This window comes from Artibeus jamaicensis, unplaced genomic scaffold, assembly GCF_021234435.1.
Source record: "Artibeus jamaicensis isolate MK-2021 breed Jamaican fruit bat unplaced genomic scaffold, CSHL_Jam_final contig_851, whole genome shotgun sequence".
Taxonomy (NCBI): Eukaryota; Metazoa; Chordata; class Mammalia; order Chiroptera; family Phyllostomidae; genus Artibeus; species Artibeus jamaicensis.
In genome coordinates this window covers 3,358,390-3,385,385 of record NW_026521986.1, presented here as the reverse complement: position 1 = coordinate 3,385,385, position 26,996 = coordinate 3,358,390, and the positions used below count along the sequence as shown (strand labels likewise).

The window sequence follows — 26,996 nt, the reverse complement described above, 5'->3', positions numbered from 1 at the left end:
GGCCATGATTGTAGTTGAGCGGTTCTGGCCCACCGAAGCCAGAATGTGTGCCAGAAGACATACCTTGATGACAGGTATCCGACCATCATGAACCATTTAGTTTCACCACATTAACTAAACAGGTACCCTGTTCTCCATTTTAAACATAACTAATAGAATTCATTTAATGGAAACTGTCCTGAAAAGAACATTTAAAAAATCTGTCAACCTAATCAAAACAGAAAAGCTGGAAGTATTCCTTAAAAACCATGTGGGAAAATATTAAGAAATGACTAAAATAGGGTAAAATTTGATTAGGCAATAGCGAGTGTTAAGGTGAACGGCTGTCGAATCACGAAGAGAAACAAACGCACGAGCTGGCAGCACGGGGGGGGGGGAGCTGTCAGAAACAGGAAAGAGGACGGGGCTTTGCAGAAGAACGGGGCAGCGAACATCTCCGGTTTGGGAGTGCCTAGTACATGCCTGGCAGCATTCTACATGATCTGTAAGTTATTTCCTCATTCAACCTTCACCACGGACCTGTGAGGGAGATGTCATGTATTTCACAGATGAAGAAATGGGGACAAAAGGGGGTAACTTGCCCCAGCCAGCGACGGTGGGAAAAGCCAGTCTGGCTTGAGAAACCTGCACTAGTACCTGTCGTGCTGGGGGGAAGTGCAGGAAGAACTCCACCACGGCGAAGAAAAAGAAAAAGTCTATCAAAAGTACCACTCCCCAAGATTATCCCTTTTTTCTTTTTTCATCAGAATTTAAACAGTAAATTCCTTCTGAATGCTGAGCTTAACATTTGGGTACAAATAAATTAAAGAGTTGACACAACAGAGAAGCTTTAAAACCATTTATAGCGTTCATTTCACTGTGACATGTATTTTCAGCATGATTCATTTCACCTCTGTGAGCTGGTTTGGTGAAGTGATTATTCCAAGATTCCTGAGACGTGCTGAGCAGTGTCACGACAGGACTCTTCCTGCTGGGACACTGTGGCTTGGACTGCACTGCCCTGACTCCCGTACCAGCAACCACTACTGTAGTGCAGAAGAGCAAGCTTCCCACTCTCAATGTGGGAGGTCCTGACACTGCACTGAAATCGGAGAAAAGTTAAGACAAAAACCAATCCCTCTTCCCACAAACCCTGTATCTTATGGACTATTTTTCAAATAAATAAGTAAATAAATAAATAAATAAATACCCCCCCCCACACACAAAGCCTCAGTTAGGCTTAAGAAATCATTAGTTTACAAAGATAATTATCTTTTTTGTTAAACACTTAGAATATACATATGAAGATAAGATTACATACAGCTATTTTTAAAACAGAATTAGGTTTTCAGCACTTGGATGAAGTTCAGCAACTTCTTAAAGGATTAATCAGCCAGCCCCAAACAGATGTACAATATTATGTGAGGAAATAATAACTTTGCCTTTCCATCTAAGAAAGGTTCGATTGTACTTCCAGCATGTTTTTAGTGATGGACAGCAACTAGTTTATTATATTCAACGTGTCTTATTAGCCTGGTGTTCCTACTAAATGTTCAAAATACCACTGACAGGCTAAACCCACTCAAAACAGCACATGAACACAATCTCTTTTTTTAACTATATTTTATTGGTTATGCCATTACAGTTGTCCAAATTTTTCCTCCTCTTCATCTCTGTCAATCTGTTTAAAAAAAACTTTTTTAAATCTTAAAAACAATGTCATTTCCCTAATTTGTGCACAAATGAAAATCAAAATATATGGAGGAACTTTCCTCTCCTTAACCCTAAAATATATGTATATATCTTTGTTTTATCATGATCAAGATCTTAAATTTGAATAAACAGTGACCAGAATATTTACTATTCTGAAATTTTTATAAATAAAATTACTAAGAAATTCATTATTTTCTAGACCTTTTTAAAGTGACATGTTGTCAGTAAATTTTGCCCCATGAAGTCCTTGTGAAAAAGATGACTTCCAAATTTCCTTTCCCTCCCCTCAGGCAGTGCGTCCTAGAATTTCTGGACAACCCTGGTCCAGCTCCGTAGAACTGAAGTTTGACTACAGATGATCTCACCAGCAGATGGCGTTGTAACAGCGCACCCAACCTTGGTTTCCTAGGAGACCAGACTGACTAGCACAGCTAAAAGACTTTACTATCATACCAAAAGAAAAAAAAAAAGAAAAAGACCAAGTAATTTCAAAATTATCTAATATTAAATCATAAATTCGAAATAGTTCTTGACTGAAGATCTTATTTCTACCTGTCTGTTCATGAATGAGACTGTAAACATTCTGTTTGAATACATAAAAGGGCTGCTGAATTTCTCTTGAAACTTTTATTCCCAAATTGAGGTATACATTGAGGGTTCCAGACTAGAAAAACTGGCTCAGTCTAGCTATTTCAGGTTTCAGGAAGACTACTAATGTTTGGGGTTTTCCTTTCACAATACATAGCAGTAATTCAACCTCTCATCTCCTTCACAGGTTTGGGGCCTTAGAGAACTAAAGAAAGAACATGCTACCCATAGTAGTCCTTCATGTTTTTAAGTGCAAAATAAGAATTTAACATACTCCCAGGAGCCACTTACCTTTCCACATTTTGAGTTGGGGATGATATGAACCAGAAATAATATCAACTAAGTCCGCTTTTATCAAGTGCATGTGACAGTTCCTAGTTAATAGGACTTTCTCTAGCTTGCCTACAGATGATTTGGAGTTTACTGTTTGATTTTCAGGGATATTATAGCCTACTGGGTGGTCTATCTCAGGAGTTCAAATGAATTGAAACCACGTAACTACTTACCTTGGTTTTTAAGAAAAGAATTTCATAAAGCAGCACAAAGTATATAAAAACTACCTATACTTATTTGCTGTTATAGTTCTTAATCCTTTTACTAGCAGTACCTTAAATTCAAACTCTAAGAGTTCTCTTGCCTGTAACAGTATTAAATATTAAAACTTCCAGATGCCTTTTTTCTGATCTTGTGTCCCAGTAGCAGTGACCCTGAGCCGATGCCACTCTGCTCCTGAGGAAATGGGCTGGGGGGGGGGGGTGATCTCTGGCTCTGGCCCATTTCAGGCCCCAAGTTCATTAGTGTTGGGACGAGATCAGAAACTGCTTCCCAGTAGTATTGAGTATTATTTTACTATGTGGTTCTCCATTTTCCAAAGGCAAAGGTTCCCACAGCCTTAGAATAAAAGCGCATTTAGTGAGTCACATTTTTTCCTATCATAAAGTTTAGAGATTATTCAAAGACAGATTTTTTCCAATCAATTTGTTCCAGCACATTAGTGCCCAGTAACAAATACTTGGTGCCTGATTAATCTTGGGGAAACAAGATTTTCTGTGAATTTCTGACAGTAAATTCTTCCTTAAAAAACTATAGGTTCATCTGTAGTCATATATTCTGTGGTGGTCTCTCCCCAGTTAACTCTTTTTTCCTGCTAAATGAGTACCATGTCAAGTTGCTTGCTTTTCCTTCTTTCCCTCCATCCCTTATTCCTTCCTTAACAATAATTTTTTAAACCCTAATACAAGGATGTGTTCATTGATTTTAGAAAGAGGGGAGAGAGGGAGGGAGGGAGGGAGAGGGGGAGAGAGAGAGCGAAACATTGATATGAGAGAGAAACATGGATTGGTTGCCTCCCATACACACCTGACCAAGGACCGAACCCACAACCCAGGTATGTGCCCTGTCCAGAAATTGAATCCACTACCCTTTGGTATATGGGACAATGCTCCAACCATCTGAGCCACCTGGCCTGGGCTCCTAATTACTTTCTTTCTTCCTATAATAAACATTACTTACTAAATGCCTACTATGTGCTAGATACTAAGGACCTAAGTGAATGAACAAGTTGCTTAGATTCATGGAGCATGGAGATATAGGGAATAAACTGGGTCTTCACTGAAAGATCCATGTAACAATTATTGATCAAGAGCAATTCACAGTATTTTGCTGGTAAAGGCCTCTCTGCTCCTTTTTTTCTCATAGATTCATCAGGTGCGTAGAATCCCGAGAAAACTGAGAAATCTTTAAATGTTAAAAAAAAAAAAGTCAGGAAGGATTAATCTAAGACATAATTACCCAACCTGAAAACAGTTGATTTCAAAATACCTTATTTTCTATTTTACATAAGATCTAATTTTCACCAATACTTTCAACCTCGTAATTTTTACATAATTCTAAACTACAAATCATTCTATGAACTTTCCAGTTCCTATCATTTTTATATAATAATATATAATATTGTCTCTTTGAGGAAAAATCTCAGGCTTTTTAACAGTGTCATTCACTCAACAAATATTATTTATTGAATTCCTCTACCAGAGACTGGGTCAAGTCATGAAAACACACAGCTCCTATCCCCAAGGAGTTTTTAAAATCCTTGACATTTAATCTTTTCACAACTTTTCGAACATTAAGTATATTATAGCAGAAAGAATAAAGGTTTTAGAAGTAGGCAGAGTGAGGTTTGAGTCCTGCCTCGATTAAGGGGTAAAGGTAAGCAAGTTACTTATTCCCTCTGAGCGTTGAGCTCTTCCTCTGTAAAATGAGGATAATATCATCTACCTTGAAGAGTTGTTGTAGGTGTAATTAAAGTGACTAGTAGAATGCTTGGCCTAGATAGAATACATTATATTATTTTTCAGTTCTAAACAATCAAGGGCCCAATGTAATTTTAGGACTGTATAAATATAACTATAGGGGCAAGGAGCTCTATATTCGGCTGTTTGAAGGCAACTGCAAGGCTGATGTGGCCCCTGGTGAAAATGAGTTTGACACCTGTTTTAGAGCATAGTTGCTAATTTATTAAAGATACCTATAGCCCTGGCTGGTGTGGCTCCGTGGATTGAGCACCAGATTGCAAACCAAAGGGCTGTCAGTTTGATTCCCAGTCAGGGCACATAGCTGGGTTGCGGGCCAGATCCCCAGTTGGGGGTGTGCTAGGGGCAACCACACATTGATGTTTCTCTTCCTCTATTTCACTCTCCCTTCCTCTCTCTCTAAAAAATAAATATACTCTTTTTAAAAAGATACTGCAAAAACATGTTCCTGTAATAGAAATATTTTAATGCCCTGAAAGAATTAATATGCCTCCCAAAGGACCAAGTTAGAACTGAATTTTGGGATAAGAAGGAACCTCACGGCCCCTGCCTCCCATCCTGCCCCAACGATTTAACAAAGAGGAGACTGAGGCTAAGAAAGTAAGGGAGCAATTTCCCCAAGACACATGGGAGCCCAATGGCAGAGCCTGGAGTAGAGAGCATTCAAGGCATCTGGCTTCCAAGGCGGTGTTCTGTTCACAAGAATAAGTTTTCAGTTCTTTTGAAACAAGGGAATGATTTATGTATACCTGGCCAGGACAAAAAGCTCTGAAATATGTTTCAGTTATTACTTAGTGGACTGTCAATAAATAAACTTTTAACCAATGTAAAGAAAATTATGGGAACATTCTTCTAAAAACTAAATAAGCATTACTTGAATTAGAATTGTGTGTGTGTGTAGTATTTCATGTTCAGCTTTTCATATATTTAAAACTGCAATTAGCAGTCCCCTTGTCTCTTCTTGATAGATGATATAACTAGAACACTTAAAAGTACTTGAAAATACCTCATACAAATCATATTCAGCTGCATTCAGTTCAACAAAGGTTTATCAAGGCTCGGGTACGGTGCCAGGTTCTGGGAGTACAAAGAGAACAGCTCCCTGCAGGAGCTCACAGCATCATATGGGAGAAAAGCATATACAGAGATGACTTTCATCTAGTTGCAGCAAGGGCTAAAACTGAGTCAAGTTCAATAACAGTTACACACAAGGTGAGAGAATGAGGAAGAGATCAGAGTAAAGAACCCAGGAACACAGCAGTGAGTACTGAGCCTGGGTCAGAAATTTGGGTCCCAAGTCCTAGGTTGTACATTCTACATAAAGTGCTGAACAACAGCTCGACCTCATCTAAGCAAAATGTGATGGTGCTTAGTAGTCACATGGAAAAGGTAATAAGGGATTGAAAACAGTAAAATATGCATTTGTATTAGAGACAAGTATACAGCTAAGCAGTACATATTTGCTAAAATAAAATAAATTATTCCAGAGAAGATCTTAAAATCAATTGACATTGGGTAGATTCCTAAAGGAACAGACCAGTTTTACTGAATGAAGTAGAAGAATGAAGTACTGTTTGTTAGACAGAAATTATTTTTATGGCATCCAAGAAAGTATTCCTCTCCTTCAATAACATGTGTTTCCATGAAAATGGAAAGGATTAAAACATAAATGTTCAGGGTTTCCAAAACAATGGCAACTACAATTTAATGGTTGGAATGTTAACCTTTTCCTTGACCAAAAAACCCATTAAACATAGAATTCAGTTGAATAATACTCGAAGTGAAATAGTTCAGAGCTATTTCAGAGCTGAACTTTGTAAAAGCTGAACCTGTAAGTCACTTTGAATTGTTACATGAAAGAAGGAAGAGTAAAAATTCCCTCTGGCCACGCAATCTTGTTAAGACCCAAAGTGCAGGTCAGCCTTCTCTGAGTGGATTCCTTTACACCAGCGATTCTCAACTGTTCTCATCTCATGGCACATATAAACTAGTTACTAAAATTCTGCAGCACACCACACAACACACTGCCAAGCTGACAAAAATAAGTACAGTTTTATCTAATTCACTCTGGACAGCTATTGTTGTGTTGACTATTGTCATTTTATTTGACAATCTAAGGGAAGAGAGGTCAGTGCCCCTGAGGAAATAGGCAGGTATTGCATGTTTTTCTTTTTTTTATTTTAATGTATTTTCCATTACCATTTATCCCCCATACCTTCTTCTACTTCTACCCCCGCCCCCTCGCCCACTCAGTCACCACACTGTTGTTCATTTCCATGCGTTCTTCCTCTTTTCTCTTTAGCTCACCCCTCCATCTCGATACACCCCCGTCCAGGCCTGCCATCTGCTCTCCATCTATGAGTCTGCCTCTATTTTGGTTCCTAGTTCAGTTTGTTCATTAGATTACACGTATGAGTGAAATCATATGGTACTTGTCCTTCTCTGACTGGCTTATTTCACTTGTCTCATTATGGTTCTTAATATTGAGCTCATTCTTTAAATGGGAACAAGATAACAGATAAATGTGAGAATGTTTGCATCTGGTTTATTTTTTTAAACCATTTGGTCATTTTAAATTTCTTTGCTATGAGAGGACACTGCTTGTCTGCACCTGATTCTTCACAGCTCTTGGAACGCCGTTCCCACCAACGCAGCATCCACCAGTGGGGTGATCAGGATAAAAGTAGGGGGGAAATATATTTTAGAATCACGTGGGGAGTTTTTCTAAACAGTACCTCATCACTTCCACAACTGCAGAAGCAATTGCTGCAGACCTAATGGCAAGACTGAAATCAGGGATTTACCTTGGAACTGATTTAGAAGCTATTGTCCAGATGGACTGCTAAAAAAAATCTACCAAAAAAGAGTAAGGAGGACAACACACAGGACTTTCGATGACACCTAGGTCTACAGAAGTTCAGGTTCCCAGCCAGCCCTGTGGTAGGGCAAGAAACCGAAAGAGGAAGCATGTATGCATAAGCAGTGCACTTTCCACGGCTTACCTCCAACATCCTGAATTATTATGGTGCCTGCCACCACCACCTATAAAAGAACAAATGCATTTAGGGAATGAAAAGGGAATTAATATAAAAGGATCAGTATTTTACTAAAATCTAATAATTATTACTGAAAAAACAGATGCAGAAATCGAGAGAAGAGAAATTGGGAAAAAAGAATTTTGCCAGCCATTTGTAATATATAAAACATATAATCATAACATAAAAAGCTTTTTTTAATAGTTCCATGGTTACTATAAAAAATACTTTTGAAAGTTTTCTTGGCAGTCATTTTTAAACCGATAGAAAGGGTTAAAAAGCTAGTAGTCAGTGGTTATCAAAGTACTAAAAAATTAAAATTGAATCTACCTGGTCTCACTCTCCCGCTGTTACTGGTTTGACACATGGCATTAGTAGGTAGACTGAGACGGCCTGAGCTGTGCTGGGCCAGTGCTGTGCTACCTAACAGGAAATGACAGTCCTCTGAGTGTGTCAGCTTGGCAGACACCAAGGCTTTCAACATCCCTGTCCCAGGGAATCATAATCCACAGCAGAAAACATTAGAGCCCATATATTCTCAAACCTGAAAATTTAGCAAAGTTTCCAACTCAGTAATACTCGTACGAAGTAGGCTCAGTGTAAGACAGTAGGAGGTTGTAACTACAGCGGACAACGGTATAGAACTGGCGGACTCCTCCCTGTCAAAATGAGGCAGCTGCTACTCAGCTCTGGTCAGTTGCTGGCATGTGAGAAGGTGGATCAAATGCAGCTAGAACCTCTGATTTTTTTAAAAGAAAGTCAGAAGAAAGTCAGAAATTGAATTCTTTCAAAATTCCACAACTCTTAGTTGGCAAAAAGATACAGTATCTTTTAGGTTAAAATTGAAAATAAAAAGGATTTGAACCAAACAAAATATGCTTGAGGACTAAGTTCAGCCTGCAGGCTGCTAGCTTGTGATCTTTGATGAGATTCTTGGGATACTGAGGACAGCACTATCCCTCCTTGGTAATCAGATGTACTCAGAGGAAATAAACATCCTGCTTCCTCTGGGCCAACTCAAATCTCGGTGGGTCTGCACCCCCAGTGTACATCTGGAGCTGACTAGCTGTCTATGATCATTCAGTCCTGCGTGGACTGGAATCAGGTGGCCCTTCAGACCCACCTGTACGACAGTCCCATCAGGGGGGCTGTGGAGTATGCAGAGGACTAATGACAAGGAATTTTGCAGAGATGTCTTGAAGATGTGGTAATTGCCACTATAACATTTTCCAGAGGCGGGGAAAAAAACTTTGCATGTCAACCCATATGAAATTAGTTCCCAGACCTGCCTCATATGGCTTAGCAGATTGAGTACCAGCCCGTGAACCAAAGGGTCACGGGTCCCATTCCTCATCAGGGCACAAGCCTGGCTTGTGGGCCTGGTCCCAATGTGGAGAGCGTAGGAGGCAACCAATTGATGTTTCTCTCCTTCTCTTTCTCCCTGCTTTCCTCTCTTCCCCACTCTCTAAAAATAAATAAATAAAATATTTTAAAGTAATAAAATAAAAATTAGTTCCAAAATTCATTTATCTGTGAAAAGACAATTTTGAACTTTTGTATACAATCACTCATATGCAATTGATGCCTCTTGTCAGTTACACACGAAAATTGGAATTCTTTTCTACTAATATACTGCAAAAAGGAATAATATGAACTTACTGATGATTATTTTCCCATTTTGGGGGCTGAAATTAAGCATTTAAGATCTAGAAAGTCTCTCTGTCTGTGTAGCTATCTGTCTTCAGTGTCTACCACAGTGCATGAATATGGTACTTGCTCAATAAATACTTGTTTGGTGAGTAAATAAATCAATTTATAGCCAATTTTTAAAAAATCTCCCTTAAAAACTTCAAAGAACATTTCAAAAATATCCTTTAATTCTCAGAACAATGTTATCCTATCAAACTGCATATCTGGAAAAAAAGAAGTAGGAAAATTTCAACCCAATTGTGGAAATGAAGAGGAAATACACAGCAAACAACTCCTTATTTAGAGGAGCCTCTCACTGTGCACTCACCTACTAACTACCAGGTACACACATTAAGATGCTAATGCAACTATTCGAGAGTTTGAGCAAAGAGGACTCTCAACAATCCGTGATCCTCTTTTAGACGCTGCTGCCACACAAGGAATTCAGGAAATGATAATGTCCGATCACAGTGATGACACTTAAAGTCACGTTACAGAACATGTTACGTTAACTGGAGAGTGTTCTTCTGTAAATAACACTTTCTCTGAATTTAAAATTATTCCAATTATCACTCTCCTTCATTAGGGTGAAAAATACTAAAGGAGTTACGTGTTGAGTTAAATGTATTGATGCACCTTCAGGAAGGGCACATAGATTTCTTCTCTTCTTTCTGCTCCCAGCACTCCGCCTTTAGTTTAGTTTCCTTTTATTCCTCTCTTTCTTTCTCTTGTATGTTTGTCTCTTTTCTCTGGAAGCAGAAGGAAAATACACCTCTCTGGATTTTGGACATAGCAAGGAGAAAAAAAATTACCTTCCCAGGTAATCCAAAAGCAAAGAGTCCAAGATCTTCATAAGATGTCACAGCTGTCAAGAGAAATTGTAATTTTTTATTTTTACACAAAAACATTTGTGTGACAAGTCTTAAAGGGAAGACAGTTATTCCGCTACCATCTGACAGCTACTGGATGGTCACAGTAAGTTGAAAGCAGAAGTAACTAGTTTGGGGGAAACTTGTGAAGACTTACAGTCCGTAAGGGGAGGGGCCTCTCAGAACACACAGAGCGCAGCAAATGCCAAGGCCGTCTAACAACCACTCAGGCCCATCAGTCCAAATGGAACAACTGCCCGAGAACAACGCCACTTCCCACCGCACAGTTCTTGCTGACTACACTGTTTAAATGTCCGCTTTTGCTGGCAAGTTTCTGAAAGCTGCATATGTAAATAAAGCTAGATAAAGTATGAAAGTTGTATCACACTTTCAGAAACACTTTTCCAGCTATCTAGGATAATGACAATGTGTTCATGATAGAAGATGCACCTTTATCCCATAACTAGTGGGCCATCCATTTTCTTTTTTCATCATATGAGTATAAAATTACATTTTCATTTCATATGTTCAAGAAGTCTGGTCACAGCAAAGATGAAAATTAAGTGGCTCATTAAAAAAACTAAATTCTTCCTCAGCCCATATAGCTTCATGTTCTAACTATTGACATCACTGATAAAAGAAAAGTAAAAATATCTGTATAATCCCATTATTTGGAAAGTGCTTAATCTTATAGTTCTTAAACTAAAAGAAAGCAGATGAGCAGATACTAAGTCTCGGTATAGCAACACACATCTCCTATTGAGGCCAAGGTATGGCTCGTCATTTCTTTAAACAAGTTTCGATACATCCTCTCAAAGATATACATGGGTTTTCTTTAAACTGCCAGTATAGTAACAAAAACTCTATACTCTGATAAACAAAGAGTTCCAGATATGTAAAAATAAGCATTTTTAAAACTGTGTATGGTGGGACTGCAGACTGGTGCAGGCACTGTGGAAAGCACTATGGAGGTATGTCAAAAAATTAAAAATGGAGCTGCCTCATGACCCAGCCATTCCACTTCTGGGAATACAGCTGAAGAAACCAGAAATACTAATTCAAGGAATATATGTGCCCCTATGTTCACTGCAGTTATTTACAACAGCCAAGATTTGAAATCAGCCCAAGTGTCCATTGGTAGATGAGCACATAAAAAAGCTGTGGTAATTTACACAATGGAATACTACTCGGCTATAAAAAAGAAGGAAATCTCACCCCTTCCTGCAACAGCTTGGATGGACCTGGAGAACATTATGCTAAGTGAAGTAGCCCAATCAGAGAGAGACAACATACGATTTCACTCAAACATGGAATCTAATGAACAAAATAAACTAACACACAAAATAGAAACTGACTCAGGTACAGAACAGACTGACAGCTCCCAGAGGGGAGGGGTTTGAGGGACTGGGTGAAAAAGGTGATGGGATTAAGGAAAAAAAAACAAGCCTCACAGACACAACAGTGTGGTGATCACAAGGAGAAAGGGACTGGGGAAGGTAGAAGAGGGCAAAGGAGGGGTAAACGGTGATGGAAGGAGGCTGGACTTGGGGTGGTGAACACACAATGTGGTGATGAATTATAGAACTGTACACCTGAAACCTATATAGTTTTAGTAACCAATGTCACCCCAAGAAATTCAATTAAAAAAAAATCAGTGAAATGCTGGAGAAAAGTGTTAATACTCAAGAACAAAAATTTAACTTTTCTTGCCAAATATACACTTAGAATTTTAACTTTATTATAAGAGTTGATCAAAGAATTTAGAAAATCTTTAGATTATATTGCTATTCACATACTACTAAACACAATGGACAAGAACAATTTAGGTTTGAATCTGGGATATATCATTTAATTTTTGGTAGGAAACTTTATGCTTTAACTTAGAAAAGACTTCAATAATAATCTTACAGAGGTAGATTTTAAGTTTACAGTTAGTCCCTGAACAACACAGGGGTTAGGGGCGCCAACCTCCAGGCAGTCAAAAATCTGTGGGTAACTTTTAACTCCCCCAAAACTTAACTGTTAACAGCCTACTGTTGACCAGAATTCTTACTGATAACACAAAGTCAGTTTTTTGTATATGTTTTATATACTGTATTCTTACAATAAAGCTAGAGAAAAATATTAAGACAAGTATAAGAATACATTGACAGAACTGTACTGAATTTATTAACATGTAAATTCGTGTCATCGGTTTATGAGATGGTTTGTCAGTCCCTACATCACTTATGTCTTTTATGATAAAAAACACTGTAGATGTTACATGCATCACTAACACTAGACAACGAAATGAGAAGATAATGTGAAAAAGAAATTCACATGTACTTACACATATAACAATTCACGCATCGATAACTAAGAAGCAGCTACATGATCGCTTCGTGTAGCATAGGGCAATGATACAACTGCTTCTCAGCAGTAAGAAAACCTCCCCCAAATTTTGCAGTATATTTACTGGGAAAAAGTCTGTGTAAAAGTGGACCCACACAGTTCAAAACCAAGTTGTTCAGGGGTCCACAGTATTTTAGAACATAAAATTAAAAAGCAGAATTACAAAACTAAGAGCTGGACTTTTTTCCCTCCTATGGGAAATGTGGACATTATTTTGTTTTCAAATATACATATTCTAATGAGAATGTACACAAAAATTAGTAATTATTTTAATCAATAAAACTTTACTTGTTTAATATTTCTAAACACAATTGTTCATGTTATGTAGGGGCACGATTCCTTATATTTAACATTCTAAAGCCTTGGTATATATATTTAAACACCACAAATCTCTCCAAATGTTAGCTTCTATCTAAGTTGCCCTCAGGAAGGCAATTTTGTTATTTATAATGTGTAAGTGAACCAAGTCTCCGAAGGTCTCCGATCTGTCACTATGAGGCATGAGGTGGAAGAAACATCGCTGTTCATTTTTAACATCCCTCTTTTATGTTAGAGTTAAATGTCTCTGTTCCTTCTTAAGAAAAACTTTCCTTCCAAGAATTTAAAGCAAGGAGACTTCAGTGTAATATATATTGGAATACAATGAGGTCAGTCCAGAAAGTATCCAGCCATGCACTATGAAAAGTAGAGATGTTTACTGAAGAAGATACAAGATGCAAGAGACACTGTACAAAGGACAACGAAACCACAGTCCTCTTCAAAGTAGGCACCTTGGGACATCACGACGCAGTTCCAATCACCATCAGCTGCCCTACTGTATTTTCCTGAATCTCAGTGATAGTTTGAAATCTCTTCCCTTTCAAAGGTGATTTCAATTTTAAAAAAAGCTGGAAGTTGTGGGGCACCAAATCTGGGCTGTAGCAGGGCTGAGTTACTTGGGTGATTGTATGTTTTGCAAAAAATCTCTGCGCAAGACATGATGCATGAGCAGGTGCTTTGTTATGATGAAGCTGCCAATCACCCGTTGCCCATAGCTGCGGCCTTCTGAATCATCCAAATAGTTTCCACAGAGGAATGTTGAAGTTTAATGTAGAATTTGATGTAGATTCATTGCTCTACTTGCTCAGTCATTTTACATGCAATGGCCACACAGTGCACATACTCAATGGCGTCTACCACGGACCAGTACAGTGAAGTCGTCATTGTTCATACATGCACATTCCAGTCCACTCTCCTTGGCTGCCAGGTAACATCAATGTCGTGCAAACTGTTCTCATTATATAAACAATGGCTAGACTTTTTCCAGAAAAACCTCTTATATCAAATAACTTGCTTTTATTTCTAATTGAATTAATTTTTATTGAATTATAGTTGACATACAATATTATATTAGTTTCAGGTATACAATGCAGTGATTTGATATTTTTGTACACTAGAAAATGATCAATACAATATGACTAGTACCATCTGTCACCGTATAAAGTTATTACAATATTAAGAACTGTGTTCCCCATGCTGTACATTACATCCCCGTGACTTATTTATTTTATAACTGAAGTTTGTACCTCTCGTTCCCCTTCACCTACCTCACCCGCCCTGCCACTGTCCCCCCTCTGCCAACCATCAGTTTGTTCTCCGTATCTATGAGTCTATTTCTGTTTTGTTCAAATAACTTGCTTTTAAAATGACCTGTTTTACATCAGTTTCTCAGCTGGTGAGCAAGTTATCAGGATAATACTCATTAAAAAGTTTAACTAGGGTCTGTTTTATTTTTAAACAGCATAAGCAGATATAGATTGTATACTTAGTAAACGTGAAAAGCAAATAACTTTCCCATAAGCAAAAATCATATTAAAACAGTCCAAAGGAACTGGTATTTCACTTATATAAATTTAAATAAATTAAACTTTTATTCTTAATTTTTAATTAGAACACAGACTTTATTATTCCAGAGAATACAATCAAACCAACAGCATTATGAAGATGGTTGTAGCTGCGACTTCCGACAAGAGTGGCATATATTTTAGCAATCTCAAAGTGCTCTCTACTATGTCCTAGTTTTATAAAACTTATCTCTCGCCCTGGCTGGTGTGGCTCACTGGATTGAGCACTGGCCTGCAAACTAAAGGGTCATTGGTTCAATTCCTAGTCAGGGCACATGCCTGCATCACGGGCCAGGTGCCCAGTTGGGAGCATGGGAGAGGCAACCAGTTTATGTATGTCTCTCACACAGATGTTTCTTGTCCTCTCTTTAAAATAAATAGATAAATAAAATTTATCTTTAAATTAATAGACAATTTAAACATCTTTTTAAATTCCTCCCCTCTCTCTAAAAATAAATAAATAAATTCTTAACAAATTTTCTAGATGCTCCCTTCACTCTCCAAAAGAAACTCCTAGGGGTACTATAACCTACATAACCTACCTGCGGTTGGCTGCATAATGGCCTCCAAAGACATCCCCATTCCTGGAACCTGTGAATGTTAACTTACATGGTAAAAAAGGACTTTGCAGGTGTGGTTAAGAGTACTGAGATGGGGAGATTACCCTGGTGGACTCCAAATCCAGCCCCATGTATCATGGAAGGAGATCACAGACAGAAAGGAAGGCACTGGGAGCTCAGAGGCAAAGATGTGGCCACAAGCCAAGGCCTGCTAGTGGTCCCCAGCAGCTGGGAAAGACGAGGAACAGATTCTCACTAGGGCCCCGGAGGGAGCTTGGTCCTGCTGACACCTGGATTCTGACCCTCTGAAACTAGACTCTAGAACTGTGACTGAAAAAATTTCTTCTGTTTTAAGCTGCCAAGTTTGTGTTAATACATTACAGCAGCTCCAGGAAACTAAATGCTATTCACACACTACATAATGCCATGCAGTAAAATAAAGAACCAAAGCCAAAGGAAATGCCGTTGGTTACGTAACTTTCTTAAATGGTGAACAATTTTTGACAAAGTTCCAAACAAAACAATAATATATTTACATGGTAATTGTATGCCTTGAAAATTTGGTGTATATTCGAACAATTAACCATTGTTTTCTCAGCATCTTCCCAAAGTGCCTAAAACACACATGGTATGTAATGAAAGCTGGATGCATGGGTGGAGAATGGACGGATGGATTAGAGCTACAGAGAGATAGTGTTTTAAAGGTTCCAAAATCAACGTGCAGGCAAACATTATGTATAAATTACCTCTGAAAATGTCTCATATAGTTTGTAAAATAGTGTTCAACATTTACATGTCCTGCTGGACACTTAAGATACCATTTCTCAATAAAGCCGAGAGTCTTCTTCTCCTTCTCCTTCTCCTTCTTTTTTTTTTTGGTCAAGCATCGGTCTGGGTACCATACATAGGATACGGGTTACTTCAGGGCCATGATGAATCCCACTCAGAGCAGCAACATGCTCTCACTGTGAGAGCACATGACAGCGGAACTAAGAGAATGTAGGTTCGTTTTTCATCTCAGTGTTCACTGTGAGCATTTGCTTATTGTTTGGAATGACAGCTGTCCAAGTTATATTTTCATCTTTTTCTTCCTCTCATTAGTGAGCACGGTTCAGTAGCCCCACAGTTAATGAAGTGGGCTGATTACATGACTCCATCTTCAGTGGATTGGTGTTCTTGTCACATCGTTTGCTAACGAGTAAAGTTCTCGGTGGAGCTTGATTTTTCTTTTCCAGGTGCATTTGGCAATCTTTAGAGACATTTCAGGTTGTCACAGGACTGCTGGCCACTAGAGGACAAAGGCCAGGGATGCTGCAAAACACCCTACAATGCAGAGGACAAACCTCTGCTACAATGAATGATCCAGGCCAAAAATGTTAGCAGTGGCGAGGCTGGAAAACCCTGGGCTAGAGTATGTGTGTTCTGTTCGTGTAGCGTGTCCTTAACGTTGTTTGCCTCAACATCAGAGTGAGTCCTTCCTGCAGCAACACAAATCAAACATGCATTGGGCTACAGGGGCGGGGGCTGTGGATCTCCATAGGGTTGAACATTGTTAAGTTGACCTCCTATTTTATTTTCATCAAAGGTAATATGTGGTCACACAGATGTGTACAAGAGGCTGTACATGTGTGTGCTTGTGCTGGAGGACTTGGAACATTTTCCCATCCATTCTTCCCCACTTCTGGTATCCTTTCCCAGAGCTGGAAACATTAAAGAGTTTTTGCTTTGTGATTCTTTTGGCATTACCTTCCTTAGACTGAATAATACTCTTCTGCTTTTATTTACTGATTTAAGAGATTATCTGTTGCCCTGACGGGTGTGGCTCAGTCGGTTGGGCGTAGTCCTGCAAAGCGAAAGGTCACAGGTTTGCTTCCCAGTCAGGGCCCCTGCCAGGGTTGCCAGTCCCAGTCGGGATGCGTGGAAGTGTTTCTCTCTCACATCAATGTTTCTCTCCCTCACTTTCTCCCTTCCCCTCTCTCTAAAAATAAATAAATAAAGTCTTCACATTAACTGTCAACACTTTATTAAGAAAGGTCAGGTTTTAGCTTGGATACACGAATCTTCCTTTTCCCTTTCTAATTTTCATTAGTTTGTGTTCAATTTCATTGCTTGCCTTGTAACTCTAAATAATGCATTTAAGCCTTTATTTTTGTTCCATGTACTTAGGCAGCATCTCCTGACTCGCTGCGCTGTATGATACCAGTGCTCCCATCGTTTCTTCCCCGTCCTCTTCCCGTTTCCCACGGTCTGTCTGCTGTACTCTTACCTTGTCAAGGCTGACAATATTTACTTTCTGTTGTGTAACCATATTTAAGTCAGTCTTATTTTATCTGTAAGTTGACTCTAAATGTTGAAAGTTAAGGAACAGCATTTACAGGATGTGACCTTGTACGTACTGTCACCTCTGAGCCAAGCAGTGCACTGGGACCCCAGACGCTTTGCACACATACCACCACAGCCTCTGTGATGTTTGAAAGGAGCCTATTCCTAGTGTTCCAGTACCCCACTTTTCTTTTCACTGCATCAAGCTCTCTAAAATATGCCGCATTTAGTTAAAACACTGACATTAAGGTACATATTAAGATGAGAAGTGGCAACATAATTGCAGAGTAGACATTCGATAAATGAATGACCTGCATGACACTATTTGGGAGGAAAAATGGTGAGAGTAAATGATGGAAAACACGGGGAAAAAAGGATTTCAAAATAATAAGAGTGCATTCCAAATGGCCAATTTTCTGAGAGTTGAACTGTATTTGAATAACTCATGTCCCTCAATCCAGATCCAAAGATAATATTGCTGCTGCTGAAACGTGGGCTTTGTACTGTAACCACAGTTTATTAATTGTCCTATTTCATTGAGGAAAAAATGCAAAGCAGACAGAACACTGGAGTAACTAGCTGGAAATATTCCACTACTTCATGGGAATCAGCTTTCCAAATGATTCCTGTGGAGGCCAAGATCTTAGTCTAGCCAAAATAGCACTAAAGTGTACCTTGATGGTACATTAAAGATGAAATTTTTCCCCAATTTAATTCATTAGGATTTATAGCTTTTCGGTCACCTCAAGAAACATAACATTGATTTCTTTAATATCAAAAAATAATTTCCTAAAATAGATCGCTTATGACTGCTTTCAGTTATTTATTTAAGGTGCATTATGCCAAGGTCTGCTTGTATGAAGTCCTGTAAAAGACTGAGTGAATTTCACAATTTTCATAATTAATGTTATTCCTATCCTGTGGGAATATGCTATTAACGTGACTGGTCATCACATCTTATTTTGATGTCTCTGAAAACATTTTTCACTTTATAAATAAAATATTAAAACGCTGATCGTATGAAAGAGCAGCAAAAATATCTCATTAGCAGGCAAAGTGATACTTAAGTTACTAAATGCCAGAGAAATTAAAAACTGCAGCTCAAATAAATCCTATCAGATATCTGGAGGAAATGGAACTATTAAATTGACACTGTTTTTAAAAGTAAAGTTTTGCCACTCCGTTAGAGTCACTAGAGAATATTTGAATCCCCCTTCCCCAAAAAGGGAAGAAAAAGAAGACTACGCAACTGCTTTTTAAAATTTATTGTACTTTTTGTGTTTTGCTTCATAAATTACATTTGATTCCTATTTACTTTATATTGACATTTTTGTGTTATTATAAACACAGTTTTTAATGGCTGCCTATTATTTCATCAGGTACAGCTACCATTATTCACTTAATTACCTCACCATGGCTGAGCACTTTGGTAGTTTTTTTATTTTCAGTGTAAATAATGCATGATGAGTATCTTCACACATAATGATTTCTCTGATTTTTGTCTTATTTCCTAAGATGCAAGCTCCTAGTGGTCAAATGTGATAAATATTTTAAAAGCTCATTTTTAAAAACCAGTCCAAAAGTCAGTATTAGTGTATATTGTTTCCAGTATCATAACTGCCCAAACGACAGAATTGTAGAAGGTATTTCACTAGTGTCGTTTTGGTTTCTATGTTGAGATGATCCTGAACACCATTAAAAAATGAGTATGTGGTGATACGGCATGTGTGTACACCCTTCAACAAAGCCAGTGTTAAGCCAGAAGCCGTTAGTCTCAGACATGATGTCTCAGATGTGGGAAAGAACTTCCAACTTCCGCAGCACAGAAGAGGGACAACAGTGGATGACTGGCCAGACGGGTCGACTTGAAGGACAGAGTTAGAATCTGGACACTGTGCTCAGTCTCCATTTAAAAGTCTGTGCCTTCTTCATTCTAAATTTGGAATGTGCTATATTTAGAAATACCTTCTTTTTAAGATTTTATTTATTTATTTTTAGAGAGAGAGGAGGGAGGGAGGGAGAGAGAAAGGGAGGGAGAGATATATCGCCGTGTGAGAGAAACATCGACTGGGACCTTTTGGTTCGAAGGCCGGGGCTCAGTCCACTGAGCCACTGAGCCACCAGCCGGAGCTAGAATGATTTCTGTATATGTGAAAGAGGGGCTTGTGATGGCCGGTGCTGAGAATCACTGCTCTGGAGGGTGTAATTTAAAAAAAATCGCTGAACTCAGGGGACCATTCTATTGTTTATTTCTTCATCATATCAACACTTAAAATCCTTGTAAAAAAACTGTAACCTTATTTTAGGGAGAGGAAACTAGGGAACTGTGTTCTCTTTCTCAGTGATCTCCAGGAAGGACCAAAATTCTCTTTGGATGTAACAAGTGGTGAATCCCAGTAACTATGTCGACCCTTTTCAAACACCTCAGTGCCTTCTCACTGCCTCAACAAAAACTCCAATTTCTTGCCCTGGTGGGTGTGGCTCATTGGACTGAGTGCTGGCCTATTAACCAAAAGGTTGCCAGTTGGATTCCTGGTCAGGGCAGGTGCCTGGGTTGCAGGCCGGGTCCCCTATGCGAGAGGCGACCCGTTGATGTATCTCACACATCAATGTTTCTCTCCCTCTCTTTCTCCGTCCCTTCCCGGCTCTCTAAAAATAAATAAAATCTTTTTTTAAATGCCCTCCAAATTCTTTAGGATCTAACATTTGTCTGTCTCTTCAGTTTCATTTTCTTCTTTGTACATTATGCATGAATAATAAATAGTAAATTTTTTTGTACCTTAAGTAAAATATGCAGTGTATGCCTCAGTACCTTTGTATATACTAGAATATTCTCTCTCGTCTCGTCTGCTGGTCAGATTCCTTGTTAGCTCAGTCCTCCAGTAATACTTACCGACCTTCACATCTCAACCCAGAAAGCAAATCACCCCCTCCTCTTAGTTATCACTGTTCCGTGCACATGTTAAAATCGATATACTTATCACTCTACATTATAAATTACACGTTCATACATTTGTCTCCCCTATTGGACTTTTAGCTTTTTCAGGGAAGTGAATCTTACTTGTGTAAATAAAAGGGTACTAAATGGATAAATGAACCTCTATCCTGGGCTTTAGTTCTAGGACCTGAGCATCTAGATATATGTCAAAGTCCACATATTCAAATGTGAACTCATTTTTATTTTGAGCCAACACCTCCCACTAAGTTCTCGTCTCCATTGATGACACTACAACCAACCCAGTGGCCATGCCGGAAACCTCTGGGAGACATCCTTAGACAGCCCTTCCCACTACTCTCCAGTTAGTCAGAGATCAGCTCCTCTCAGTTCTATCTCCCACATTCCTTGGCCTGCTTCCTCATTTTATTCCCCTTGATAATAACTTGTTTCTACCTCCCACTAACTTGATTCTTAGTCCTTCATTAACAGCCAGGCTGATGCTAACCTACTCAGTACTGTGAGTGTGAATCAGAGCTAGATGGAGAAACGAGAAAGGCATCGCCTTCAGGAAGAAGAAAAAGAAGAGGGTTTCCCGGGTGGCCATCCCGAACCCAACCCTGAGGGCAAGCCTGGACTGGAGGGCCGACTGTGCCTTTGTAAAAAGAACCACTCCTAACTGGACATGGCTGCCGGACCTGCTGCTCAGCTTTTGTCCTGGAAATTCAGAAATTCCCTTTCCTTCTCTCCTGGGCTTGATTTCTGGTTTCTTTGTTACTCTCCAACTTTAGTAAATGGCATCTTTCGTTGCTAAGTAAGGGTGTGTGGGAGATGATTTTTGAGTCCTTGCTTCTTTGAAAGTGTCCTTTTCCCACCTTTGCATTTAAATGATAATTTGGCTGGGTGTAGAATTCTGTAGTGCAGTCACTTACCCAGGAGTTTTGAAAGTTATCTTCAGATTAGTGTGAGGGACATGGAAGAGCAGAGAGGCTACTTGGAAGAAGGATGGCGTTCTCAGAAAAGATCTAGGTTCTCTTAAAGGAGGAAAGTGAAGGAAGTGCTTAGACAAGAGTTGAGGGCACAGGAATTTTGCTGCTGACTGACCCTGAGTTCTAGAGAGCAAAGTGGGAGGGTCTCAGGAGTTAAGGGGGAGCAGGAAATGAGGTTAGAATACGGCTGATGGAGCCGTATGAGATGAGTCTAAAACATGAAGGACAATCTAGGATTCTTGAAGAGACTGACAGGAAGTGAGATAAATGCTATAATGTAATTAATCAAAAAGATCTCAAGGCAAATGATGATAACAATGAAGTGAGCAGTGGGGATTGAGGATGAGGGAGTAGGGATTTGACCAGAAGTATGCAAGTTCTAAAACTCTCGTTCCACCCTGGTGATAAGGGTGTGGAGGCCCAAGGAGGGGAACTTTGAATTTATTCCCAACACACAGAAATCTTCCCAAAGAATCACGATAAGCCAACTATTTCTCAGCAGTGTGAGAAACAAGTTTGCTTCGGTGAGAACTCGTCATAATAGAAGCTAACACTGACCGAGGACCTGGCAGTTTACACACATTGTTTTATTTCATTCTGACAACGATCCCAGAGGAAAGCATTATCATTACATTTTACAGACAAACTAAGTCGAGAGAGTTTCAAGTACCTTATATGCTACCTCAGGTCCCGGGAAAAGTCCTGAGAGGCCCCAAACCTTATATAAAATCTAAAACAGCAGAATTTCATATGAAAAAGTCCTTTATTTTTATAAAGATAAAACTTTCTCTTCACCTTTTTCCTTGCAGGCAAGGAAATGAAGAAGTTATTTTGTAAAGACTTATGATAGGCCTTTCTCTGACCAATGGTTTCCACCCAAGCACAATACTCCTTCTTTGTGCTTTACGGTGCTTTCCTTAGCTCTGTGAACTGAGGAAAATATTTAGCTACATGCTATTCTCTAGCATATATCTATTTTTTAGACGTCTACCTCCACAGGACATTTTACAGTGACTGAAGGAATTCAATCAACAATAGACAGGTGCCTCAGTGTGTATGAAGAACCACAAAGAAGTAAGCTCACAGATCAAGTAAGCTACAAAAATCAAAGAAAAAGAAACACAACCAGGGGTTTTCACTTTCATTTTATATACCTCAAAATTACAGAGAAGAAGAACAGTTTCAGAATTTTAAAGTTAAATATAGATGAACTGAAGGAGAACAATATATTTAGCCTTACTTGGAAATCTTCAAAAACTGAATGTTACACCTAAGTAATGAAAATTAATAAAACAGGACTTCCGCCAAGATGGAGACTTGGTGGAGGAACCACCTTGCCTCTGTGCACAACCAAATCTAAGAACAACTATTTTTAACAGCAGTCACAACCAAGCCACACGGAAAATCGACAATACGGAGTCCAAAGGACAACTAGATACTCAGCTGGACCGGTACGAGGAGCGAGGCCAGCAGCGGAGCAGGTTAGCAAGAAAAAATTCCAGGGGTTGTGCGCGCAGGCAACCGAGGGCACTGATCCCGAGCGAGCTGGCTGCGGGAGCGCACAGGGAAGAGGCGCGGCGGTCTGTCGGTCGCGCGCATTTACGTGCGGAGAAACCAGTGAGAAGGGAAGCCGGCGTGGGGCAGCAGGCTCGCACAATTCCGATCTGATAAACAAGCCCCAGGCGTGTGGAGTGACTGGACGCGCTGGGCTAGCGGAGAGGACCGCCATTGCTCCCTCTCTGACCACGCCCCCAAACACAGCATCACAAACCAGCGACCTGGGTCGCCCTATCCTGGTAAACAACTAAGGCTTCGCTCCGCTTACTAAACAGCACGAATAGACCAAAAATGGCTCTAGGACAACTCAGAGCCCCAGAACCGATAGATCTAAGCGATGAAGAAATAGCCAGTCTTTCAGATGCACAGTTCAAAACACTGGTTATCAGGATCCTTACAGAACTGGTTGATTTTAGTCACAAATTAGAGAAACATATGGAAGCTAAACTAATTGAAATGAATGGTGATACAAAGGAAGCCAATAGTAATGGAAAGAAAATTGGGACTCAAATCAAGGGAGTGGACCAGAAGGAAGAAAAAAATGATCAAACAGAAAAGAATGAAGAAATAAGAATTCAGAAAAATGAGCAGAAGCTTAGGAACCTCCAGGACATCTTTAAACGTTCCAACATCCGAATTATAGGGGTACCAGAAGGGGGAAAGGCACAGCCACCAGTGGAAAACTTATTTGTACAGATAATAAAGGAGAATTTCCCCAAGCTAGCAAAGGAAATAGACTTCCAAGAAATCCAGGAAGCTCAGAGAGTCCCAAAGAAGTTGGACCCAAGAAGGAACACACCAAGGCACATCATAATTACATTAGCCAAGATTAAAATGAAGGAGAGAATCCTAGAAGCAGCAAGAGATAAGGGGACAGTCACCTATAAAGGAGTTCCCATCAGACTGTCAGCTGATTTCTCAAAAGAGACCTTACACCAAGAAGGGGCTGGAAAGACGTATTCCAAGTCATGAAAACCAAAGATCTACAACCAAGATTGCTCTACCCAGCAAAGTTTTCATTTAGAATGGAAGAACAGATAAAGTGCTTCTCAGATAAGACCAAATTCAAGGAGTTCATCATCACCAAGCCCTTATTATATGAAATGTTAAAGGGACTTACCTAAGAAAAAGAAGATAAAAAAGATGAACAGTGAAAGGACAGCAAACTCACAGTTATTAACAACCACACCTAAAACAAAAGCAAACTAAGAGGACAGCTAGATCAGAAGCAGAACCATAGAAATGAAGATCTCATGGAGGATTAGCAACAGGGGAGTGGGAGAAGGAGAAGGGGAGAAAAGGTACAGAAAATAAGTAGCATAGACGGTAGGTAGAAAATAGATAGGGGGGAGGGTAAGAATAGTAGGGGAAATACAGAATCTAAAGAATCTGAGACACATGCTCATGAACTAAAGGGGGAAATGGTGGGGGAGGGGTATGCAGGGTGGAGGGGAATGGAGGGGGGAATAGAGCAAATGTAATGGCATAATCAATAAAAAAAGTTAAAAAATAAAGAAAATTAATAAAACAAACTTTAGTTAGTGAAAATATAATTCACATAGTTGATTCAGGCATTATTCTTTTTGGTAGAATCCATAATAAAATAACTTCTTAAGGTATAGATAACTACCACAATGAAGTAAAAATTAATTTTTCAGCAAAAAGAATCGAAATTTCAAAAGATGTCATAAGAATTCTTGTCAAGTTGCAGGATTTACAAATACAATTCTTTTAATGCTATTATTCCTGAATTTGGGGTGCCGTTGTGAACAACCTGTTTCTTTGAGATTACAATTTGCATTGTTTCCTGGTATTTTTATCTGCCTGCAGTTTTCATAATCCCCTAGAAAGCAGGGGCACCTGTAGGTTGGATGGCCAAAGGCATTGGCACAGTTATAGCTTTAAACTATGGGTAAGAAATCGGTTCTGCAAGAGACTCACCTAGAGGACTCATTAGAAATATATTCCTGAATCCCACCTCAGATTCTTGGAATTAGAATCCCTGAGACTCAGAAACATCCATTTATAAAAAGATCTGCAGGTGTGTCTGAGGCCTGGGCAGATTTTAGGAAAACAGACTAGAGCTGCGGATTCTGAAGACTCAAGATCCTCATGAAACACCTTTGGGTATCTCTCCCCTGTTTTAGCCAGAATAATTCCATTTCTATTTATGTTAGGTATCTCTCATGCATCTTAAAATCTGCAGACTACAAAACCAGCTGGAACAAAGTGAATGCACCCATATAAATATTAAACTCATTATTTTGGCATCATAAATGGCTTAATCCAAAGACAAAGAGACTAGAGAGATAAAAAGACCAGGATTAATGAACAAAGAATATCCGTGAATACAAAAAGAAAAACCTTATAAAAGCAGTTCTGTAATTCACATACTATACTTTTTATTACAACTTAAAAACTTATTCAATACACGAATGAATTGCATAATAAAGTTCTCCAAATGGAAAAGAATACACATAAAGACATTAATTACATAAACAACTGTCGCTTACAAAAAACTACTTTTTCTAGACTTGCAAGTGAAAATACAAACTAAGTCAAGTCAAAGCTCAGTGACCTTTCCTCCTACAATCCGAATTCCGCCACCCTCACCTCTGCCCAGCAGACACAGGGGACAGGGGAGGCGGTGGTAGATCTGGCAAGGTGGGCTCCTTGAGAAAATGATCACCCTAGGGAACACAGGATCAGAATGAACATCTGTCTGCCGCTTCCCCACAAGCACAAGATTCGCATCCTTCGAACTCCCTTCTGGTCGTTCCCCCAACAGACTAACCCAGAAACCTATGTCGTGCTGTGGAGAAAGGCTACTTTCCTCCTCCCATCCTGTCTTTAGATATTCCCCAAAACAACTGACTCTGTGTACCCTGACCTTTTGAAATCTCTAGTTCAACCACCCTACCTACTAATAACGTGTGCCCCCTGGAAATTAGGTTTGAGACATTCAATCTGGCACAGCGATACAGTCTCAAGAGGCTGCTTCATCAAATGAGTCAGCATAATGTTTTTACTCACCTGTCTGAATACACATACTAAGCAGGAGGTGAACTGAGAAAGAAGCCAGGAGAGCAACTATCAGCAGCATGAAACTAAAATATAAAAGGGTACACAAAAAAAACTTTTAATGGCCTCTCATTGTAAACACAAATTTTTTCACATTTAAATGCTCATGGGTAGTTGGATCGTGATCATTAAAAAAAATAAGAAGACAGTTTTCTATATTTACCAAATTTTATTTAAATGAAAATATACCACTTTTAAACTCAAAAAAGGAATCAGAAAAAAAACTTTATTTAAAGTAAAAACACACTTCCTATTTTAGCACTTGTCTGCTGATCGCAGCTTTAGCCATTCCATAATCTTGCAGGAGTTCCCTTTTATGACTATTTTTCTTATTCTAAGTCTAAACAAAAGTTTTAGTTGTGAAATCTCATTGTCTTGGCCTTTCTACTTCCCTCCACCCCTCCCCTTAGAATGATGTGTGCCTTCCTATCATATCGTTTATTTATAATATTGAATTAAGACCGAATTCCCTCGCATCTATTAAACACACACACACACGCTTACCAACATCCCTCGCCCCCAAATGCAGTTAACACACTTCGAACAACACAGTTGAAAAATGTACAAACAATGTGGGAACTGGGATCCTGTCACTGATGATGGGAAAAGAAGCCCCCTGTACAATCCCCTGCTTATTCTCAGGATGATACTGACAGAATAAGCTTCTACAAAGCTGTCCCCAGGGGAGTCAGTCCCCCAACACTTAAAAAAAATTCTATCTTTGTGGTCCATTCAATACTTGCTAATATTCAATAAGTAGCAAAACTGAAAGTTTATACTTTTCAGTAAACTAACATCAGTGACCTCACAAAATAACAATTTGGTGTCACCAAAAGGGAAATGTGATGTGTGACAGGACTCAGGGAGCACACCTTCAGTGGTATACATCTGCATGCAAGACCATGGAGTATAAAACATGATTTTTCAATGCCCTGGCTGGTGTAGCTCAGTGGATTGAGCATGGGCCTGCGAACCAAAAGATCACAGTTCGATTCCCAGGCAGGGCACATGCCTGGGTTACAGGCCAGTTCCCATCAGGGGACACATGAGAGGCAACCGTACATTGATATTTCTCTCCCTCTCTCCATCCCTT

At 39.2% G+C, this 26,996-nt stretch overlaps 1 protein-coding gene across 5 annotated transcripts in view; it reads right to left on the bottom strand.

The window, feature by feature from the left end:
* The window catches only part of SLC38A6 (solute carrier family 38 member 6), a 60,983-nt gene that overhangs the window by 30,481 nt on the left and 3,506 nt on the right, over positions 1-26,996 (bottom strand). For 4 of the 5 annotated variants that reach the window (XM_037132410.2, XM_037132411.2, XM_037132412.2 and 1 more), the window contains exons 3-5: positions 25,856-25,929; positions 10,129-10,181; positions 7,595-7,634 (exon numbers count right to left, since the gene is read on the bottom strand). In XM_037132410.2, the coding sequence (XP_036988305.2) occupies positions 7,595-7,634; positions 10,129-10,181; positions 25,856-25,929 (167 nt within the window). The remainder of the gene's footprint in view (positions 1-7,594; positions 7,635-10,128; positions 10,182-25,855; positions 25,930-26,996) is intronic. The other variant, XM_053673266.1, reaches the window with a different exon arrangement.